Below are 22,089 nucleotides of genomic sequence, written 5' to 3' on the forward strand. Positions count from 1 at the left end.
GAAGGCATTATTGAGGAATTCATTATGTAAGTGGTGATTAAGATATTAATATAATAAAATAATATTAAAATAATAAATAATATTAAAAAATTGATGAATAGTAAAATTTTTGGACTATAAATAGCCATGAGAGGGGAGGCTATTTTGCACGAAGAGAGTAAGAATCAAGTGAGAAACCTTGAGAAATAGAGAAGAAAGAGTTAGGATAGAGGAATCTTAAAAACCGGAGTTGGTACATCCTTGATCATAGAGCAGCCTTGGTCAAATCCAGTAAGTTGTGACTAGTCATATGTACTGGCGTTTATGGTGAGTTTGATTCGTCAAACATTTGATTCTTCTCCGGTGACCATTTATGGTGATATTTTAGTATTGTTAATTTATTTTGTGATATATTCATTTTGTACGATTTCTGTGATGATTGAAATTTATTATATTAGATTTGAATTTATGCGTCTGAACATGATATGAGTATTATGGGGAGATTTTGTAAGGGTATAATGTGAGTTGAGGAATATGAGCATGGTATGAGTCTCGTGGAGAGATTGAGTAATGATACGGTATTTGTGTATATGTTGATGTTGAGGGTCTTGAAGTTGGAGGTTATCCTGATACTCTAATAATCATCTAGTCTCAAGTAGAGAAGGATGAATTATGTGGTGAGAGGGGCAGGAGGTCCTGGTCTATGTGCCGGTTTTGGACATAGTGTTGAGGACTAACCTTGTGGATGGTATGGAAGGCAAGAGGTCCTGGTTTATGTGTCGGTTTTGGACATAGTGTTGAGGACTAAGAAGGCATCACAAGTACTTAACCTCCCGTTGACCGCTCATCAACATATCGTTGGGGACTAACCTTGTGGATGGTATGGCGGGCAGGAGGTCCTGGTCTATATGCTGGTTTTGGACATAGTGTTGAAGACTAAGAAGACATCACAAGTGCGTAACCTCCCGTTGACCGCTCATTTACATATCATCGGAATGAGTGTTTATTGGGCATTGTGGAATGAGTTTCTATTGAGTACTGTGGAACGAGTGTCCATTGAGTATTGTGGGACGAATGTCTATTAGTAATTGTGGTATGGTGGGATGAGTATCTATGATGCGATTGTGGTATGATGGTATAAGTATCTATGATGCGATTGTTGTATGATGGTATGAGTATCTATGATGCGATTGTTGTACGATGGTATAAGTATCTATGATGCGATTGTTGTATGATGGTATGAGTATTTATGATGCGATTGTTGTATGATGATATGAGTATCTATGATGCAATTGTTGTATGATGGTAGGAGGGTGTCTGACATAATTATTATATGAGGTTTGTTGAGTAATTGATGAGTATCTATGATGCGATTGTTGTATGATGGTATGAGGGTGTCTGACATAATTATTATATGAGGTTTGTTGAGTGCATCAAAGTAATTATGCATGTTTTATAAATGATTGGTTGCATGTTAGCTCACCCTACTTGTTTGTGTTTGTGTTTGGGTATGTGCGATGATCGTATAATTCGTTATACGGGAACAGATGAAGGAATGTCGTCTGACTTAGTGTCATTGAAGGGAAAGATAGAAGAATAAAGTAGAAGAACTCAAGTTATAATTTTCTAGTTGAAATCTGAGTTTAAAACATGTATAAACATATATCAACTATGAATTTTTAAATGTGAGATTACGGGATGTTACTATAAATGTAATGTTACAATATATAAATTATAAATTATCAAGTGTGAAATTTTGGGATGTTACACTTTTCACCTGATGGTTAATTATCATTTATCGCCAGTGTAATGGACCCTTTTTCTTAAGGTCTCTTCAATGTCATATAATAAAAATTTTATTTGAATACAAACTTATAAAAAAAATTAAAACTTTATAAAAATAATTTGATTACTTAAAATGTTGTTAAATTCGAATTTTATTTAAAAAGAATAAAAACTTCAACTTTTTTTATAATCTTATATTTATATATTTTATCTTTATACTAGTTTGACTTATAAAATAATATGTTAATTTTAAAAGGGATGGAGATTTAAAATATCCCATAAAAGATCTCGTAAAACTAGTTGAAAAATAAATATAAAATGACAATTTGATGAATAGGTTAACCTTTTGTGTTTGGATAGAAAATAGTATTTACATTGAATTCGAATTGATTTAGTTTCAAAATTGTTTTATTTTTTAAATGTTTTGTTTGGATTAGACAATTCGTAAATTTTAATTTTTATTTGAATAAAATATTTTAATTACTTTTAAAAACTATTTAAATAGTAAATAATTTTTAATCGATTTTGATTGTTATTTTTTGTTAAAATTTGTTAAATTTTTTTATTTAACAATTATATTTTAAGTCCTTTATAAATTTGAGAATGTTTAGTTAAGTTTCAAATTTTATGGTCTAATTCAGTACCCAATAAATTTATATTTTTTAATTCATTTCTTTACTACACTCTACACTAGGTCAACTGTCACATAATCTGCTCATATCATTAAGGCAATCATTGCAAACAAAGAGAATATATAAACAAAAACAAAAACAGAATAATCATAAAATGGGTATATAGTTATTATCACACATAAATCATTCAGATAAACAAGCATAGCACATACATGACCAACAACTTACCCAACCTATGAAATGGGGTTGTGTAGACACTTAAGAGATGGGAAAACTATGCTAGGTCATTTTATAAAGTTGTAATTTTTTTTTTGAAAAAAGTTTTAAAGAATCATGTAATTGTATACAAGTACACTTGAATATTTGTGTTGTACATGAATAAATGTATTAAATTTATTTAATGAAAAATATGTTTGATTGAGAAAATTTAAATTTTGACACGTTTTAGTGTTTCTTAGAATTAGGATGTTACACCACAAACATCTAATAGATGATTTTATTTACAAAAATACCTCGTGTCATTTTTAGCATTGGTTGTTTTACGGTCTGACATTGAGCATGTGACGTTAAAGGTAGATTTCGCACTACTGTCTAGAATACAATTCTCACATACATACATACTTTAGGTTAGACGGATAATAAGAAGATTCTAGGAAGGGCCAATAGCTCACTCACAATACACGATTCAATTAGCCTTCCATTACACCCACCTCATTATCTAAATTATGGAGGTATAATATAATCTAAGAATTAGGCTTTATAAGCCACCTATTTTGCGTGTGAGACCTTTTTTTGCTTAATGCTAAGAGTGGCTGGTGCACAAGTCAAAAATGGGAATAAAATGAGCATTACTCTCAGGTTCAACATGTAGATGGTCCAAAGAAAAGTATATATGTGGCAATCGATCTAGATACTTCAAACACTACTAAAACGGCGACCACTGGTTCCAAATCTTTTCGAGCGCCATGAAACTATTAAGTTGGAACTGTCAAGGGCCTGGGAACCCCTTGACAGTCCAATCTCTCATCGATCTGGTGAGACTTGAAGATCCTGCCATTTTTTTCCTTATGAAGACTCGAATCTAGTCCCGAAAGGTAGATAACGTCAAAAGAATAACGAAGTTTAAGAACGATTTATGTGTTAATCCTTGTGTCAAGAAGGGAGTTCTAACATTATTTTGGAAAGACAAGGTTTACTTACACGTTTTTTAGTATTTTACTAACTTTGTGGATACTGTGATTGAGGGTCATAATTCAACTAAGCATTGGCCTTTAACTGGATTAAATGGAAGGAGCTTTTACTAAGAAAGGAATACGATTATCACTACAATAAAAGCACGTATTACCAAGGGCTTATTACCGACGACCTTTACGCCTTCGCTAATGTATTGGTGAAATTAAATACCGAGGGCTTTTGACCTTCAGTAATGCCTTCGATGTCTCATCATATGCGAACCATATCTTCATTAAGCCATTCTCTCTCGAGATCCACCCGCACACATCTCTTTTTTTCTTGAACCTCCGCTCGTCTCTGATCCATATTTCGAGCTCCTCCGCCTCAAATCTTCATCCGCCAGCCACGGTTAGTCTCTAGATCTTCATTGTCCCATACATTTCTCCCTTACCTCAGCCTAATCCACCATAGAATCCAATTTTCACCGATTAAACCTATGTTCACCGTTCTATCTTCATTTTTGTCCGATTAAAACCTCTTTTTGTTCCATTCCATCGATTCAATCGTTGAATCCTTTCTCTCCACCGATCAAAACGTCCCAAATCCCCAACCCTATAATCTACACCAATCAAAGCACTCAATCTAGGGTTTGGCTCCGTTTTTCATCATCCGTTGTTCTTCTTCTTCGATTAGCTCGATCTGTGTCAGTTTCCATGGTTCCTCATCGATCCACCTCAACTTGGAGCTATCAAGTGGTATTCAGGGCCTAGGTTAGGCGCGTCTGCACGAAGCTAAGTATTTTCTTTGCCTTTCCATGTTGTCTTCGATTAATTATCTTGATCTGTTTTGGTCTTGTGAAAAGAATTATTTTTAGTGCAGTTTCTCATCTTGGTAGGCTTCTGTAAGCATTACTTCTCTCTAATGATTTTATTTTTCTTAAACATTGCCTTTATTTCCTTCCTTCATGGCTGCCAAATGTGACTTTCATCAGTTGTTGTGTTTTGTTTTTTATATGAAATATCCAGTGACATTGTTATTCTTTTTTGTGTGGAAAGAAGTTTAGGAAAAATACGAAATTTGTTTACCTCAGATTTCAGCAACAGAGCCATTAAGCTTTGTGATATATCTTAATTAAGATGGTTTTTGCTTGATTCTTCTAAGAGGTAAATACTCTTAATTTATCTCTATTGAATATGTGCAGGACATGAATTTTGTGACATATGGCATCTTAATTGAATTTGAATATGTGAAATGATGGTTTTGTGAAAGTTAATGATTTGCTAAAGCTGAATATGAAGACTTTTGCTAATATTCCATTGGATCACACATTGTTGATGATATTAAGGAGGTCAACTATTTTCATATACTTCTCTGTTTCAGCACGTGTTCATTCCATTTTTATTATGCCTTGTCAATACCGTTTATTTTGTAATTAGATTCTTGAGTCACATTATCTAAGAAGCATATGGGTGAAAATATAAAGGATATAAGATTGTCATATTATTGATAATAGATGAACTCTTCAATTTTTATTCTTATGAAGCATGGAAGATCACTTCATTGTATTGTGTGTCAAAGATAAATTCCTTGTATTTATGTAGAATTTTAGAGGATTGATATTTGTCTTTCTCTTGTAAAAGTAGTCAGAATATGGCTAACAACTTACGAATGTACCCGATCCATCATTTTTGCTTTCAACAACTAATTCTGCTATAAGTTAATGTTTTAGGAAATTGACTAGGAACATTAGTAGGATCTTTTTATGTCATGCAAAGAATTTACATGTTGATTATATGTGGTTTTGACCTATTCTTAAATTTTAACTTAATTTGTAGTACTATATGTGGCTTCTGTTGCCTTTGAATGACTATTTATGCTTATATAACCTTTTTTTGTCTAAGTTATACTTATTTGTATTTGGTTTTATTTTTTCAGTCTTGTAAACAAATTGTTGTAACTCCATATTATCATATTGTGAATTAACTGAAAGAAAAACATTTTATTCTCAAATATCTTTTGGTTACTCTCTTATATTGTTCAAAGAGACAATAAGCAACGCTTTAGCCTCATGGAAGAGAATGGGTAACTTATTCCTCTTTATCAAGTGATGAAAACTTCATGTATCCAATTTACTTTTGAAGTGTTGAAGAAATAATATAACGACAATTTTATACTCTGGAATGCAACACGTGGTTATGCATCTAATTTCCAGTTAAAATTTTCTTTTACCATTGTCATGTTAAAATGCTAATGAAAAACTCAACAATGCAACAAGGCTTGTTGGATGCTGGACCAGTGGTGTGTGGTGCAGGAACAACAAGCTTGGAGTGTTTGGTTCATTAAAAATGTTGTTGAAAGCTAGTCCAAAATTTGTTTTGGGATGCTGTTTTCTAGTGTAGATTGGAGGCTTAGTGGTGCTTAAAAGCACTGGTTTGGAAGGTTGGTTTTGGGGTGATGAAACATGGAGTGAAGGGGACTTCAAGTCTTTATCTTGGTGCAATGATCAAATAGGTTTGAAGACTGGAAGTAGTTTTTTTTGGGTTGATGCAGTTGTTATTTGATAGGACGACTACATGATATAGTTTATCCTTATTGAGATGTGTGACGCTTGAACATGCTGACTACATAATAAGAGAAACGCATGAATATGGATACCATTTGAGGCCTAGAACTATGATATCCCGGATACTCAAAGTAAGCTACTTTTGGCCAACAATGGAGGCAGATTATGTGGTTTACGTCCGACAGTGAAAACCTTGCCAGAAGCATTGGAGCTTAATTTGTAGCTGGCAAGAAGAACTTCATAACATCTTTTCCCAGTGGCCCTTAGGAAGTGGGGGATGGACATACTTGGGCCCTTTGCTCCAAGAAAGGGGCAGGTGAAGTTTCTTCCTGTAGGTATTGACTACTTTAACAAGTGGATCGAGGTCGAGCCCTTGGCCACTATAATGACAACTAAGGTCTAGCAATTCGTATGGAGAAACATTATATGTCGGTACCACAGACTGGTATCACAGACAACGGTCAATAGTTTGTGGATAAGGAGTTGCCAAAGTACTATACCGGTCTATGTATAACTCATGTTAAAAGTTTAGTCGAGCATCTGCAATGAAAAGGCCAGGCCCAGGCCCCTAATAAGGTGATCCTGGTAAAGTTAAAGAAGATGTTGGATTCGACAAAGGAAAAATAGCCCAAAGAGTTATTAGAAATATTATGGGCATACCATTGCACCCCACAATGAACCACTAAAGAGACCCCGTAATGGAAGCTTCTTCAACCAAGTTGATGAAGATCCCTTGATAAAGTTGATGATGGCATTAAAGCATGAAAAAGTAGAGATGAAATGGCTTGTGGAATGGATAAGTGATGCATCCTAGAAGAAGGTTAGACCAACCTTGAAGGAAAAGGTAGAAGAAGTCTAAAAAAGAGACAACTCCAAGAGAACTTAGAAAAGTGAGTCTTGTAGTTTTGGCAAAGTTTCACTAATTTCATTAAAGTTCTAAAGATTACAAAGAGAGGAACTCTCTTTTTATAGGAGAAGGAGAACCCTCTAGAATGAAAAGAATACATGCATTTGAAAATAACCTAGAAGCTTCCTTGTTTAAGAGGGGATGAATGAGAGTCTCTCCCTTCAACTAACTTTAATTAACGTCCAAGTTCAAGGCATGGGAGTCTTTCCCATCAAGTTGACCGACCAAGGATGTACCTCCAAGTTCAAAGGCTTCTTCAAGGCCCAATCCAAGCCTAATTAGGTGTTAAACATGATCCAAGCCCAAAAAGTTATTCATTTTGTCAACTCTGACCTTTGCTGGTTGTGTTGCTCATAACTTTCTTCATAGAGCTCCAAATGAGATGATTCTTTTTTTGTTGGAAACTAGACCCAAAGAGATTTCATTTGAATATATGCTCGTATCTTTTGAACCTCTAAGCTAGATGTAGTTGAATTTCAAAAAACGTTGACTCGAAGACAAGTCTATAAAAAGGTAAGATAACTTGGCCAAAATACAAGGCCCAAAACCAATATTTTTGTACATCTTTACAAAGCTTAAGAGAAGGGAACCATCCTTGAATTCCTTCTTCTTCTTCCTACCTCCTAGCAACAACTCAAGTTGTAGCTCCTTGGATGGATCTCCATCAAGCTCCTACGATGGTTTCCATCACCCCTTTGAGTCTTGTGTAGGGCACAAATGCCATGATACTAGTCAAAATTGGGGAACCATCATTGCATAAACAACAATATGAAGAAGAAATTAACCAAAGATGTCTAACTACTAGCACCAAAGCACGACTTTGAAACTTAAGCAAACCATAGAAGAGGACCTCGAGATCCGAGTCATAGAAACCTTAAGCTCATGACCTCCCAAGTCAAGGGAAACCCCCTTATGCATGAGGATTAGGGGACATTCCAAGTCACTAATGTCAAAGATCCCTTCTCTGATTTCAGTGGAACGATTGACCACCCTCTCCTTCTCCTTCCATTCACCTAGTAGGGTGAACCTTAGCTTTTTTCATTCTTTGCCCACTCCATAGGGTTTCCCCGGTTCAAGCCACTTCCTCCCAAACATGTGTGGGTGGATATTGGCCTTAGCTTGCTGAAGGTTGGGAACGTTAGATCGTCTCGCCTCTTTTCCCTTCTCTTTTAGCTGCTTTCATAGCTTGATGAACAGATCATCCTTACTGCCAACTTTCTACACATGTGAGTTATGAAACCTACAAACGCAAGTAGATAATAATTTTTCTTTGCTTACCTTTCAGCTCAAAAATAGGATTACTACATAAGTAATCCGAACAAGGTCCGTAGCTAGCATTCATTGAGGCAGTTGCTCTAACACCCCTATAACTTTCCTAAATAGAAAGGCAATCTCTTGGCCTACCTCAAAGGATTCTCCATCCAATAAAAGGGGAATTTTCTCCTACTAGTATTGCCATAAAACTAGGATCAACCACTCTAGTTAATGACAACTCTAAAAAATCACTTCTTGAAATTCTTGAAGGAATCCAAGTAAGGTTCTAATAAGGGGGCCCTCGACTTTGTAATCAAAGTCATCCAGATTATCGGCTCCCGGGGACGAGTACAGTAGAAATACATGAAATATTCATGAGATAGATCCAGTTATAGGGACTTGTACAAGATCTTGAAGGCTTGAATGCACCTCACCTGTTCAGATTAAGCTATGTTGGAGCCACGTTCAAAAGATGAAGAATGCCCATCCTAAACTTTTTGAATGGGAGCCGGACATGTAGTTGTGTGAAATATCGGTATAGACAAAGAAGAAATTATCATAACAACTCTCCTTGTCATGGAAAACATAATCGATTGCATTAGCTCTCTTTAGCGACACGATATACTTGGAGACCCATGCTTGAAAATGTATATGTTATTCACCCAATTTTGGAGTATCCGGGACCACCTATAGTTTGACGTTTGGGTTTGGACTACGGTATCACCTTAGTCATATCCTCCCGGACCTTCCAAAGGGTCTTGGCGCATTCCTCGGAAGGTTCCGCTTGGGTTTCTATAAAATGCTCGACACTCACCCCTAAACCTAGGAAGGATGAAGCACCGGAAGCTATAGATACCTTACTTCCAACACTATTATCACTAAAAGTTTCAAACATACCTGATAATGAAGATCGGGTACTTCGCTTCAAGAAAGGGAGATCTCTTTAGCAAAACGAGACAACAAGCAAGGTAGAAAATATTAAGCAGTGAACTATGGTTCACCCCTCCCTATTTATAGTGAAATGGTGACAATTCAACTTCTTGGGATGCATTTGTTCCAAGCAAGCCCATAGACTTTGCACTCTTCACAAACTGTTGTAACCCCACGAGAAGTTGATGCTTTGATTTCTTTGCTTGTCACCAAAGGTCACATCATTGTCACTCAAGAACCCATTCAGCATTAAACCTCTTCATCGTTATGCTCCTTGAGGTTGGAGGGCTACTATATCTGTAGGATTAAGGCCAAAGATAACAATTTTCCTTTGCAAAAGCTCTTATCACAAAATGTCATAACCTTGTGTTGGAGTAGGCGCATTGCTTTGGGCACACCGGATACCGAATACTCCTAACCCGCCTTGTAGTCATGTAAAGACTGGGGGACTAATGTATTGAGTAGGACTAAGGACCCTTATATCCTTCCAGATAAGGGTTATAGCCCTAAGGCATAATAAGATATAGGGTATCAAGGACGATGTACCCCAATCCAGATACATGGTGTCAATGTCTTTAAACTTAGGAGAATTGATGGACGAGGTACCCCACAGAGGTGTGACCCATCCAGTTGAACGCTTAGTCAACTAAGTTAAAACACTATAAATATGACATTAATGATAATTTACTTTCACTTTTTGCATTAATTGAGATTTAACTTCAAAGCTCTTACCAAATTATTGGTTTAAGTATTGGAGAACCTTTTTGCATGATCTCTCTTTGTAGTAGTGTTCAAGAGTGTTGGAAGACAAATACCGGGTACTAATAGCTTATTATTAGAAGATGTAGAAGACGGTTTGTAGAAGAAAAACCTTTGCAAAATATCTTCGATATTGAGATAATAGATTTAATCATTTAATGTAAGAACAAGACTAATTTGTTTAACTTAGAAAATAAAGAAAAATATAATTATTAACAAAACATGTATAATCAAGTAGGCAATTCACATTAATAAAGAAAATTAAAGATGTATAAATAAACAATAGGGTAAAAATAAATTTACATAATGTGTGTATAAATTTTTGGTGTATATATATATATATATATATATATATATATATATATATATATATATATATATAATTATTGTGTGTAAATAAATCCAAGCACTATGATTTGTTAGAATGTGGAAGAAAACCGGGTAATAAATAATGATTAAAGTTAAACTAATTGGGAAAAAAAAGCAGGCGACAAAGGTGCAAAAAGTCATCCACTACCTGAAATAAAAAATAGTCCAATGTTTGTAATATAGTGATAAAGTAGGGGTGTTTGATTATTCTTAACAACGCCTTGAAATAAGTCCACGTACATCTCTTGTGATGTGCCTATATATGGTGTTGGAGCTTGCCATTGATCAAAGAAGAGTGACACCAATTTTATACGCAAATTGTTCTCTCTCATAAAACAGTTCAGAAAGGAGGAAGAGAAGCTAAGCAATAACAATATTCCACTCTACCAAGTTATCTCTATATCTCTTGAAACCTTGAAATCAAGATCATCATGGAATGGAGGAAGTGCTACTTGGATGTGATATTGGTGCCTCTTGGGTTTCTTACAAGCATTGGCTACCATTTCTGGCTATGGCATAAGGTTCGAACTCAGCCACACACAACCATCATTGGCATCAATGCTAGTGGTCGTAGAAATTGGGTTAATGCCATGATGAAGGTACATATCTTCTTTCTTTTCATTTTTTTTTTCTGTTTCAAGAATGAATTTCATATAGAATAAAAACGAAAATGTTCAATTATCAATAAAATCTATAATCCTGTTTTTAGGTTAGAAGTAGTCTTGTTCTTTCATGTAAATTTGATTCAAGTTTTATTTTATAAAATTCCATCGGTGTGATCCTTTTGACCATCGGTGTTTTATTACAAGAACTTTTGCTTTACAAGGTTAAATGCCCGATAGCAACATGTATCATCAGATTGCAACTTTTTTGGCAAATGAAAAATTGCAGGTTAAAAGATTAATTTATATATAAAAATAATAATAATATGGGTTTTACAAAAAATAAATGGCTCTTTACTGACATTTTTTTTTAATTACTAGTAATATTTTTATAAATCTTACATTCGTTTTTGTCGATGAAGAAAAAACAAATATTACATGCGTTAAGCTTAATTTAGTAGGCGGAAAAGGTTATACAAGCCATTTACATTGCTGTTATAAAGCACAATATTTGCTGTCGAATTTTGGTGGTTTAAAAGTATATGCTATGGGAGGCTAAACTATGTTTTTTATTTTTATTTTTTATAATTGGTTACTAATTAGTATTAATTTAGTAAATATCATAATAGTGGAAAATAAATTTTACAGAGAAAAAAAGAAGTTCAAACCCTTTGTTTCCCAGTTCAAAGTATTAAACAGTTTTTTTGGTCTTGATATGTTCTATGTTAACTCTAAATTGTTACTCTGTAAATACCCTCATAAAAATATAAATTTGTTATAATGAGTGAAAAGGTCTTAGATCCCAAATTAGGATGATGATATTTTTTGTATATTATTTTATAACATACTTTGAATTTAATTATTAGGTCATATATATAATCATACAATTTATGAAAATATAAACACTAAATTTCATAAAAATGGTAAACATTTTGATATTAGTGGTTTTGAGTTTTTGTTTTTTTTAATTGAGGGTACTAAGGAAATAATAATCACATAAAATAAAGCCTGTTAGAATATTAAACTATATTAAAATTGAGTTTTAAATAAGTGTAATATTTAGAGACATTAATATTTACTATTATTATCATCATTGAAAGAATTTTGACAGTTAAATGCAATCTGAGATCAATTATATACTAAATAGGTGTTTTTGGGTGAATTACCACTAAATAAGACTGCTTGATTATTACAATTTAGTTAACCAATTTACTCTTCAAAAATTAAAAAAGAAATACAATAAAAATAATGAGATATATTACGATAATTCGGATTGGTAAAGGTATGGGAACAATGTATTATATTCTATACCTTCGGTTTTAGCATTTCAGGAATCATATTTTTCTTATAAAATTTAGATTTAGGCAATGAACACTATCTATTACCTTGTATTGGAATATTTATGCATATATCGTTTCCTTGGAGAATAAGAAGGACATGGAATAATTACACTGAGGATATTGCAAGTTAACTAATTCCATATTCCTTGGCATTTAGCATTTTTCTTGATTTATTCTTGTTCCGGGTACATATAAACGCCACTTTACATAAACAAAAAAACACAGAATGTTCTTATGGTATAGTTAACAAAGTATCAATAAATAGATAAAGTGCATGACAGATCCACGAATTTATCATAATATATTCAAAGAAATATGTGCATAACAATGTTTTAGAAATTAGATTTAAATATAATATTTTATAAAAAGTTATGAGTATGAACTTTCACATACATACACACGCGCATATATATATATATATATCACAAATCAACATTATTCGGATTTAGTGCGTGCTGAGTCGTGAACAACATGTGGTGTTTCCTAATCTTTCTTATTCCTTAAAAACGATGTCCCACGATGCAATATCTTCCCAAGATACGAAAAAGAAAGTTGTTTTTTAAATCATAAATAAGCGAACATAACTTCAATGATCGATCTAATTTCTTAAACAGTGAGAAAAAGAATAACTATTTTTGCCACTGTGCAAATAACAAGTCTTGTCATGGTACGGAAACATATCCTTAAATTTTTAAGAATATTAAAACAAATCTGAAATCTTATCTTACCCAAACCAAATCTGTTATATCATGTGAAGTTCCCCAACAAGAACATTCACCCTGTGTTTTACGTATTACTATGTTGATAATTTTTATAGTATTGCTAATTTATCTATTTCTAATAGAATATTTTTCTTATATTAGTTATAATTTTATCTCCATCACCACGGTTATTATTTTGAACAATATGTCTAAAAATATTTTTTTATGATATTTTTATCATAGCACAAAAAGCTAAGTAATTTTATTAAATAATTAATAAAATAGTTAAAAAGAGAATGAAATGCATAGTTATTAACAAATACAATATATGTTATACCTAGACACAATATGTTAAAAATTGTTAACTATTACTATTTTTGGTCTTTCTTCCAAGTGAAAATAATGTATTATCATTTGCTTCCTAAGAAAAAAACCAAAAAAAAACCAAAAACAAAACAGGGTAGCATCTTTTATGATCTTCGGTTTACTTGTATGTTTCCAATTAATAATTTTTTTTATGAAACGAAGAGCATTGATTAATCTGGGATTGAAAATTGTACTCAAATTTTTACAATAAATATCTATCAATCTCTTCTATTTATACACTATTTATCATCAGGTATTATAAAATAGTGCCTCCATTTTTATTTACAAGAAAAACTCATTTTAAAAATTTAAGTAAATTCTAACTATTTTTATTATATTTAATGATATTCTTTTAAAATTTGAATTAATATTTGATTAAAGAATCACCATCCTTTATACATTTGTTTCAGGGTTGAGAGAGGATTTAACTCTGTTTTCTTTTCAAGTGTTTATAATTGAAATTTATACATTGATGAATGCAGGACAATGAGAAGAAAAACATCCTGGCCGTACAATCACTGAGGAACACAATCATGGGTGCTACTCTAATGGCGACAACATCCATTCTCCTCTGCTCGGGGCTGGCAGCAGTGATAAGCAGCACGTACAGTGTGAAAAAGCCACTGAGTGATGCTGTGTATGGGGCACACGGGGAGTTCATGGTGGCCCTCAAGTATGTGACTCTCCTTACAATTTTCCTCTTCTCATTCTTCTGCCACTCTCTCTCCATAAGGTTCATAAACCAAGTGAACATCCTAATCAACACCCCTCAGGACCCCATGTCCCTTGTCACCCCACAGTACATCAATGAGATCCTCGAGAAAGGCTTCATTCTCAACACTGTCGGGAACAGACTCTTCTATGCAGGTCTCCCTCTGCTGCTCTGGATCTTTGGCCCTGTCTTGGTCTTCCTCTGCTCCCTCACCATGGTTCCAGTGCTCTACAATCTTGACTTTGTCTTCACCACTGCCAAGGGAAAGGTCGACGCTAACCAAAACAGGGATTTTGTATGAACTTACTGTGTGGTAATATCTTATGTGGGGTGACTCAATGAGTGACTGAGAATTGAAGTAGGTCTTTTTCCTCATTTTGATAATAAAAAATGTGCATGTATGCTCTCCCCACTGGAATGAGCTTTTGGGTGATGATGACGATGATGATCCAGTAGTTTCTATAAGTTAGGTTGTGAACAAAAAGCATACCTTGTGCATAGTTTTGATTTGGTTGGATGAATAAAATAAAAGGTTTCGATGCTTTTCTCTACCCCCAACTAATTACAATGGTGATAATTAGTTTATATTCTTAACTAATAAAACAGTTCTATCCAATTATTAAGTTTGATGTTAAAAAGTATATGCATGTACAATAATTTATATGATCTATTATAATAATGTTTATGTTTGTTTTTCTTCTATTTATAATTTAACAAGCTTCGTGTACTTAACGTTAGAAAAGTAGTATGATAGTAACCCTGAATGATATGATCACCATAATTCATAAGTATCAAGTAGCTGAAATTATTAGCCATATACTCAAACACAAAATATTAGGGATATTAAGATAAGATTGTCTAAAGATATTAGACTGTCTAGTAATTTATATTTTGAAGTTTAAAATATAAGACTTAACGAAATATTGTTTATTGATTAAAGCATTTAAATGATGTGTTTATTAGAAACAACATCGAACGAAATAAGTGTTTATCAAATACAAATCATCTATCAAACAACGTTGAACTAAATAAGCACTTATAACATTTTATGAAAATAGTGTTTTTCAACATATTTTGTCTAAAAATAAATGTTTAACAAATAACATTTAACAAAAGGAAACAATTAAATATACTCTTCATAAAATACTAAAGCTTAAAATATTATATCTAAACAGTGTTGAATAAGCGTATCGAAAAAGCTTACTAAACAATGTAATGAAACTTAAACAGATTTATACAATATGCGTTTAACATTTAACATCAACTGAAGATCATATATCAAACGTTTTGCTTCCTAAACCATGCTTCTATCAAACGAGCTGACATGTGTCAATGTGTTTTAAACACACAATATGCCTCAATGTTTACCAACGTTTGAAACATTTAATGCATGTACGCTTTATTCAAAAGCTCTGCACAAAGATCAAAAAGACGTTAAGAGATAAGAAGACATTTTAGGAATGTTTCCTTAAAGCTTTATGCTCTATCCAAGTTGTACACACTATCATTGTAAAAGTAATGTTTCTCTTCCAAAGACGCAGAATTGTACATATCTTTCTACCTAAAGTCATCTACTCTCAAGAAGGTCAACTTTCTGAGTAATGAATCTTTCTCAAATATGGCTATATAAAGAGGACTCGCTGAAGAGAAGAAAGTATAACAATTCTTTGAATCCTTACACTATTATTCTTCTTCTAAGCTTACATCGTCTAAATCTTTCTTTAGAAAAGAAAAATATTTTCAAGTCTTCAGATTTTATTATATTAAATATATCCTCTCTTTAAGGGTTATTTGAATGTGTACTTGTATTCAAAAACACCTTTATTGTATTTGTAAATTCAAGAGTGAATCAAAATGCTTGTTAGTTTAGCTTAGGTGAGCTAAACAATCTAGTCAACTTAACTAATGTTAAAACCAAGAGCGCTGATAATACTTGTTGTAAACCAGTATTGGTTTATAGTCTTTGAACTATTTGTTAAAGATTAGTTTAACCCTTAAGAGGTCTAAAAATTGTGTGTTATTGTTTTGCTTTATAAACGTTTTCTAAAAAGCTCTTTTAATCACATAAGTGCCAAATAACTATTGCAGATGGTCTAACTCCTGCAAAAGTCATTAAACATTGATTTGCAAAAAATCTTTAAAACATTATTCAAACCCCCCGCTTTCTAGTGTTTTCTTATGTTTTAGTGGGTATCATAGCTAACCTCAGGGGTTAGGTCTTGATAAGACTTGAGGAAAGATCCAATGAAAAATGAAGGATATGCTATTATGCTATAAAATATCCTCCTCTATTCAACGTGGAAAATTGTAACTATTGAAAACAAAGGATGGTTGTTTTCTTTGAATTGTCACATTAACATGTGAGATATTGTTGAGAATGGAAACTTTATACCCTTGAATAAGTAAGGAGAACCTGTGGCTAGAAGTTACTGCTCAAACTATCACAAACTAAGATACCTTTTAAATCCTAAAGCTAAAAATATACTAATGTGTGCTCTAAGTGAAAATGAGTACAAGAAGGCACAGTCATGCAAAAGTGCCAAAGATATATGAGACATGTTGATAGTTGTATGAAGAATCAAGTAAAGTTAAAGAGGATGTAGCATTAAGTACTTGGGAAGATCTAACATCTAAATTTGAAGATGAAGAAGAAAAAGTCAATTTATCTTTAAAAATGAACTAACATCGTCTAATGATAATATAAAATCTTTACAACAAAAAGTTAGTGATGTACAAGGGAAGCTAATTATTTTGAAAAGAGAAAATAAAAATCTTATTTTAAAAAATGAAAAGCTAGTGAAGAATAAAACAATAGATAAGGATACTAAACGCGTTGAACAACTTCAACATAAAAGTGACACTTTTCTTAATGTGTTAAACAGAATGTATGCAGGTAACGAGCATTTAGGCCTCCTAATCAAAGGTTGTAAACACCCTTCTGATAGACAAAGATTAGGCTTCAAAGACAAAATTACTCATTGTGTGTCCAAATCTAAATTTATTTCTTTTGACAAAGCAAATGAGAAATACTCTAGTAATGCATCTAATTCTAAAAAGAAAAGGATGCCAAAAAACTAACAACATTGGACCCAACTCTAGATGGGTACCAAAGGACATAATCATTTGTCTTGTGGATTTGTTGGATGATTGAAAAGAGACTCCTATCATAACACCAAGTCAATGGATTCTGACGATTCCTAATGAGAAGAAGGTCTATGTTCGAAGACCTGATAATAAACCTTAAAGGAAATCCAAGAGAAAAGAAGGTAAGAATAGGAAAGATATGTATAAATGTTTTCCTACCTAGTGATAATTCCTTTGAAAAGGCCCAAAACATTATCTGCTGACAAATAGTCTTACATATAAGTTAGGTTTAATAGGTTCGGAGGTCCCTATATTTGTGTGTTCATTTCAATTGGGTCCTCTAATTTTGGAAGTGATCAATTGGGTCCCTAATTTGGTAAAACTGAACCAATAATGCCCTTACCGTTAATTTTAGTGGACGGCGTTAAATTTAATGTATCGTGGCATGTTGACGAATCAATTAATAATGACGTGGCACATAGGGGTAGAATTTATTTTATTTTAAGTTTAAAATAAAATCCTTTCTAGGGTAAGAACCTAGCTCTCACACTCTTCCTCTTCCAGATCCCCTTTTGACTTCAAACCTTCCTCACCTTCTTCTTCTTTTCCATTCCAAACATCCAACAAAACAACACCAACTCCTCCATTAATCGGTAACCTCCTACAGATCGATTCTCTTTAGTTTTTCATTTTTTGTTTTATTTATATATATATATATATATATATATATATATATATATATATATATATATATATATATATATATATATATAAGCAAACCACACCATCTGAACAGAGATTGAGATTGCGACAATGGACGAAAGCGTGAGCGGAAAGCAGCGAAGTGTCTCTGTGCAAAATGAGATGGGAGAGAAAATCAGCGAAGGAAAATGGTATTTTCTTAAACCTCGTTTTGATGTTGCAGCCAAAAATCATGGTCATAGAGAGTTTTCTTAAACATTGCAGCCAAAATCACGATCCCACAATTTTTCGTAACATTGCTTACCCACACAGGAAGATCACAGACCCAATTGTCAAAAAAAAAAATTGAATCGAAATTATGACACTTTCTCTCCAAGTTTTCAGCTTTAGTGAGAGACAATGGAATTGAACTTTGAATTGGGAGAACCCAGAAACGAAATTTGAACAGGAATGGGACCTAATTGGGAACGAGAGAGTGGATTGAGAATTAATGGAAATTTGGGAGAGGAATGAGACAAATGATCGAAGGAAGAAGAAAGGAAATTGGATGAGGGTTCTGAACTGGAGATGAAAGGGTTATATATTAAGGGTATGGTGATTGATGAGTGAAATTTGATGAAGATGATGGGGACTGGATTTCATTACATGAGAGAGAGAGGTAACAGAGATTGAGAAAAGGCTCAAACGATGCCACCTGGATGCCTCAGCTTGCCACCTATTAAAAAAGGTTAACGTCGTTAACTGTATTTAACGAAAATGTTATTATTGAATCAAATTGACCAAATTAGGGACCCAATTGATCAATTCCAAAATTGGAGGACCCAATTGAAATGAACACACAAATATAGGGACCTCCGAACCTATTAAACCTATAAGTTAATGACAATGATACAATGTAATTCTTGAAGAGCTAGATGATGCATTTTCTAAATTGCAGATAGGAAAGATAACATCTAAACTTATCTATGCATCGTCTACACCTAAAGCGTCCAGAGCTCCAAAAATGTCAAGTGAAACCAAAGTGTCTAGATAAAAAGAGGCAAACCTAAAGAGAAAATAGAGCCTAGTGCATCACATCGTCTAGTGGAAAAGAATCATACAACAAATAAGATTATTGGTGACATCAAGGAGAATGTTTATACCATATCTTTTCACAAACAAAGACCAGCAACTCTCATCTCTCAAGATGAACCGTCTAACATCAACGAGAGTATGATTCCCATATCTTGTTAAAACAATGTTGTTATTAGTTTATCAAAAATCTCATACTGCACTCAAGAATTAAACATATTGAAATTATGCATCATTTTATTCAGGATCATGTACAAAAAGGTATTGTGAATTTACAATGTGTAAAGATAGAGTATCAGCTTGCTAGCATCTTCACTAAGCTCTTAGTTGAAGATAGACTTAACCGTCTAAGAACTCTTTTGGGCATGAAAGTGAAAACACAGGAAAACACTAGAAGGAGTGAATATTGTTTTTGAAATTCTTTCGCAAATGGTGTATAATGGGTTTTCAAAAGATTAGCATGCAAGAATACATTCAGACGATGATGTTTCAAAAAGCTTTATAAAAGCTTTTAAGGAAGGAAAACAACAAAGCATAGTTTTTATACTGGTTCACTCAACCTAAGCTATGTCAAGTTCTCCCTTAAGAACTCTTAAGGGGTTCCACTAATCTTTTCAAGATTACATGAGTTTTACTTCTTCAAGTTTACAATAAGTATTCTCACCACTCCTGGTTTTCTAGTCAACACGACTAGTCCGGGTTTAACCCCTCCTAGTTTACAAGTATTCTTACCACTTATGGTCTTCTAATCACTTTTGGTCTCAAACCTAGACAAGTGTTTTAATTCTCTTCAAAATTTACAAAACAAACTATGTTAAGGGCAAAGATATAGATGATAACTCTCAAAGAGAAGATAGAAAAAGTATAAAGAGCTTTGTGATTGCTAAGAAGTTTTCTCCCAAAGGTTATCGATCAGGAAGTGGTCGTCAACATAGAGACCATTGTTGTTGCTACAAAGTTCCCCAAATATGACAATTGTTACTATGTTGGTTGGGATGATATGTACGTAAATATACAATGCAAACTTCAAAAGGGAGTACATAAGGAGTTCGTCTACAAGGAGTTGAGCTCCTATGCCAAAGTTCTCCAACACATTTGCTCTAAGACGTTCTTGCATAAGAACAATTAACGAGACCATACAATAGAACTGGGTAGATTTTCCATCTACCATATAATGACTAGGTTTCCCTTTGATCTACTTCAGATAATCTTCATCCATTTCATCTATTCCATCAAGAACCTGCATGAGGAGGTTGACAACTGCTACTACTCCTCGTTGGTGTATAGTTATATTATTGAATAGAAGGTGTTTAAGAATCTGATGTTTGTAAGTGTTCTTGTCCCTATAAGGAGCAACATCTTGGTGAGTGGTGCTTCTCAAGGCTAAAAGTTTATCATCAACAACATAAGGCAGATGTAGTTGGAGGCGAAGAAACTAACAAAGATCCCTCTTTTTGACGCCACTAATGTGAGGAAGAACAAACTGACCCCTTAATGTGATCATAGATGGGGGAAAATATGAAGGAAACAAAAGAGTCACAAGAAGCATAACAAAAGGGAACCACTTCATCACATGTCTTCTTTACTTTTTTTTCCCAAAAGAATAGTGCAAGATTTTTTGGGCTTGTATTTCCGCCCTTAGTTGATTAGGTCGTCCACTTCCTATTTAGCTTGTCATTTATTTTAGTTTGTGTTGTAGATAACTTATACATTCTTCTTACCTTAAGAGTTCACGACCAACACCTCTTGTTTTCTTAGTTTTGCATTTTGGGAGAGTGTGGGAGCTTATAAAACCTTAGGAAAAGTTAGAAAATGGAGATGCACATTTTGCTCTTTCCCATATCCCCTAAATCATCACCTTGTTGCCTCTCCTATAACTATATATAGAACTATTTGTTGTTTAAGAATCCACTCCAAATCGGTACCATGTATTGTTTATTCAGCCCTTGTCCAGCAGCCAAAACATCCCCACAATTGTAAAGAACAACTAACATGGAGGTCTTCAACAAGTGGGGCTTTTAATCCATTGTTTTTTCTAGTTTTTATCTCATGGTCTTGGCTGAATTTTTCTTGTATTTTCTTATATGTAAGCCCTTGAATTGAGTCATATGTTGTTTCCTCTTTAGGAGTTGTCTAGATTTTTACTTTGCTTTGCACTTGTTTGATTAAATGAACCTTTAAATCTTGCATGGTTAAGAATTGAGATTAATCACTTTAGGACTTAAGTGTGCTTGTTTTACTTATATATTCTTTACTTGTTGAAATCTTTCCCTCAAATTGCTTACACAAAAAAAAAAAAATTCAAACACACTCACACAATTTTAGTACTTGGCCGAGAACTTCTACATGCTTTAAAAGCTTGGTGTTAAAAAAAATCATGATTCCCTTGTTTGGCCGAGACACTTCCATCATAATGTTTATTTGGTGTGTTTGAAGAAACTCATTGATTTCTACATTCATACTTCTTAAAACATATAGGTTTGAAATAAGTCAAATTATTTCCACTTCTTTTAGATCTTTCTTTTCCTGCATATTTATCTTATAAGGAAGATATTGGCTTCTTCTTTAGGCTCTTCATTTGAGTTTGCGATGTCAAGATCTTCCCATGTGCTCATGGGAACCTTTTTCTTATCCTTTTTAGTGAAGGTTACCTTCTTTTTCGACCTTTCAAGATCAAGACATTTTGACCTAAAATGTCTTGGCTTCTTGCACTCATAGCATACCACTGGTCTGTTTTTCCTTTTATCCTTTGGTTTGTTTCTCGAGGTTGATCCAACACATTTTCCTCTAAAGGAAGTATTCTTTTTCTTTCTCCACATGCAATAGATCTTCCTAGAGATGAACGATATTTCATCCTCTTCTTCCTCTTTGTTAGAGTCTTATTCCTCGTTAGACTCTTTGGAGGGCTCTTCAGCCTTAAAGGCTTTTGTGGGTATCCTTCTAGCTTGTCTCTAAGCCTTGAGATCAATGCTCTTGTCTTTTCTTAGCATCTCATCTTGCTGAAGCTTTAGCTCATTGACCTTTAGGATCCCAACAAGCTCTACTAAGCTCATCACATCAAGATTTTTCAAGGTCCTAAGGGTAGTAACTTGCAGCCTCCATTGTTTGGGAAAGTTGCAAAGAATTTCGTCAATGTTATCAAAATTTTCATAAATCTTAC

General features: G+C 33.5%; 1 protein-coding gene across 1 annotated transcript; it reads left to right on the forward strand.

Moving 5' to 3' along the window:
• Window positions 1-10,631: 10,631 nt before the first annotated feature.
• LOC124833003 (uncharacterized) lies at window positions 10,632-14,623 on the forward strand. Its single transcript, XM_047307360.2, has 2 exons — window positions 10,632-10,950; window positions 13,843-14,623. The coding sequence occupies exons 1-2, from the start codon at window positions 10,783-10,785 to the stop codon at window positions 14,371-14,373; spliced, it is 699 nt and encodes a 232-aa protein (XP_047163316.1). The 5' UTR covers window positions 10,632-10,782; the 3' UTR covers window positions 14,374-14,623.
• Window positions 14,624-22,089: the final 7,466 nt, after the last annotated feature.

Source organism: Vigna umbellata, chromosome 6 (genome assembly GCF_029865625.1).
Source record: "Vigna umbellata cultivar VRB3 chromosome 6, Vumbellata_1.0, whole genome shotgun sequence".
NCBI classification, from domain to species: domain Eukaryota; kingdom Viridiplantae; phylum Streptophyta; class Magnoliopsida; order Fabales; family Fabaceae; genus Vigna; species Vigna umbellata.

Bases quoted from the DNA above. Each gene is read 5' to 3' on its own strand.
- LOC124833003 (XM_047307360.2), top strand. From the start codon at position 10,783: ATGGAATGGAGGAAGTGCTACTTGGATGTGATATTGGTGCCTCTTGGG. The intron at 10,951-13,842 runs GTACATATCTTC...TGATGAATGCAG, and splicing joins GGGTTAATGCCATGATGAAG to GACAATGAGAAGAAAAACAT.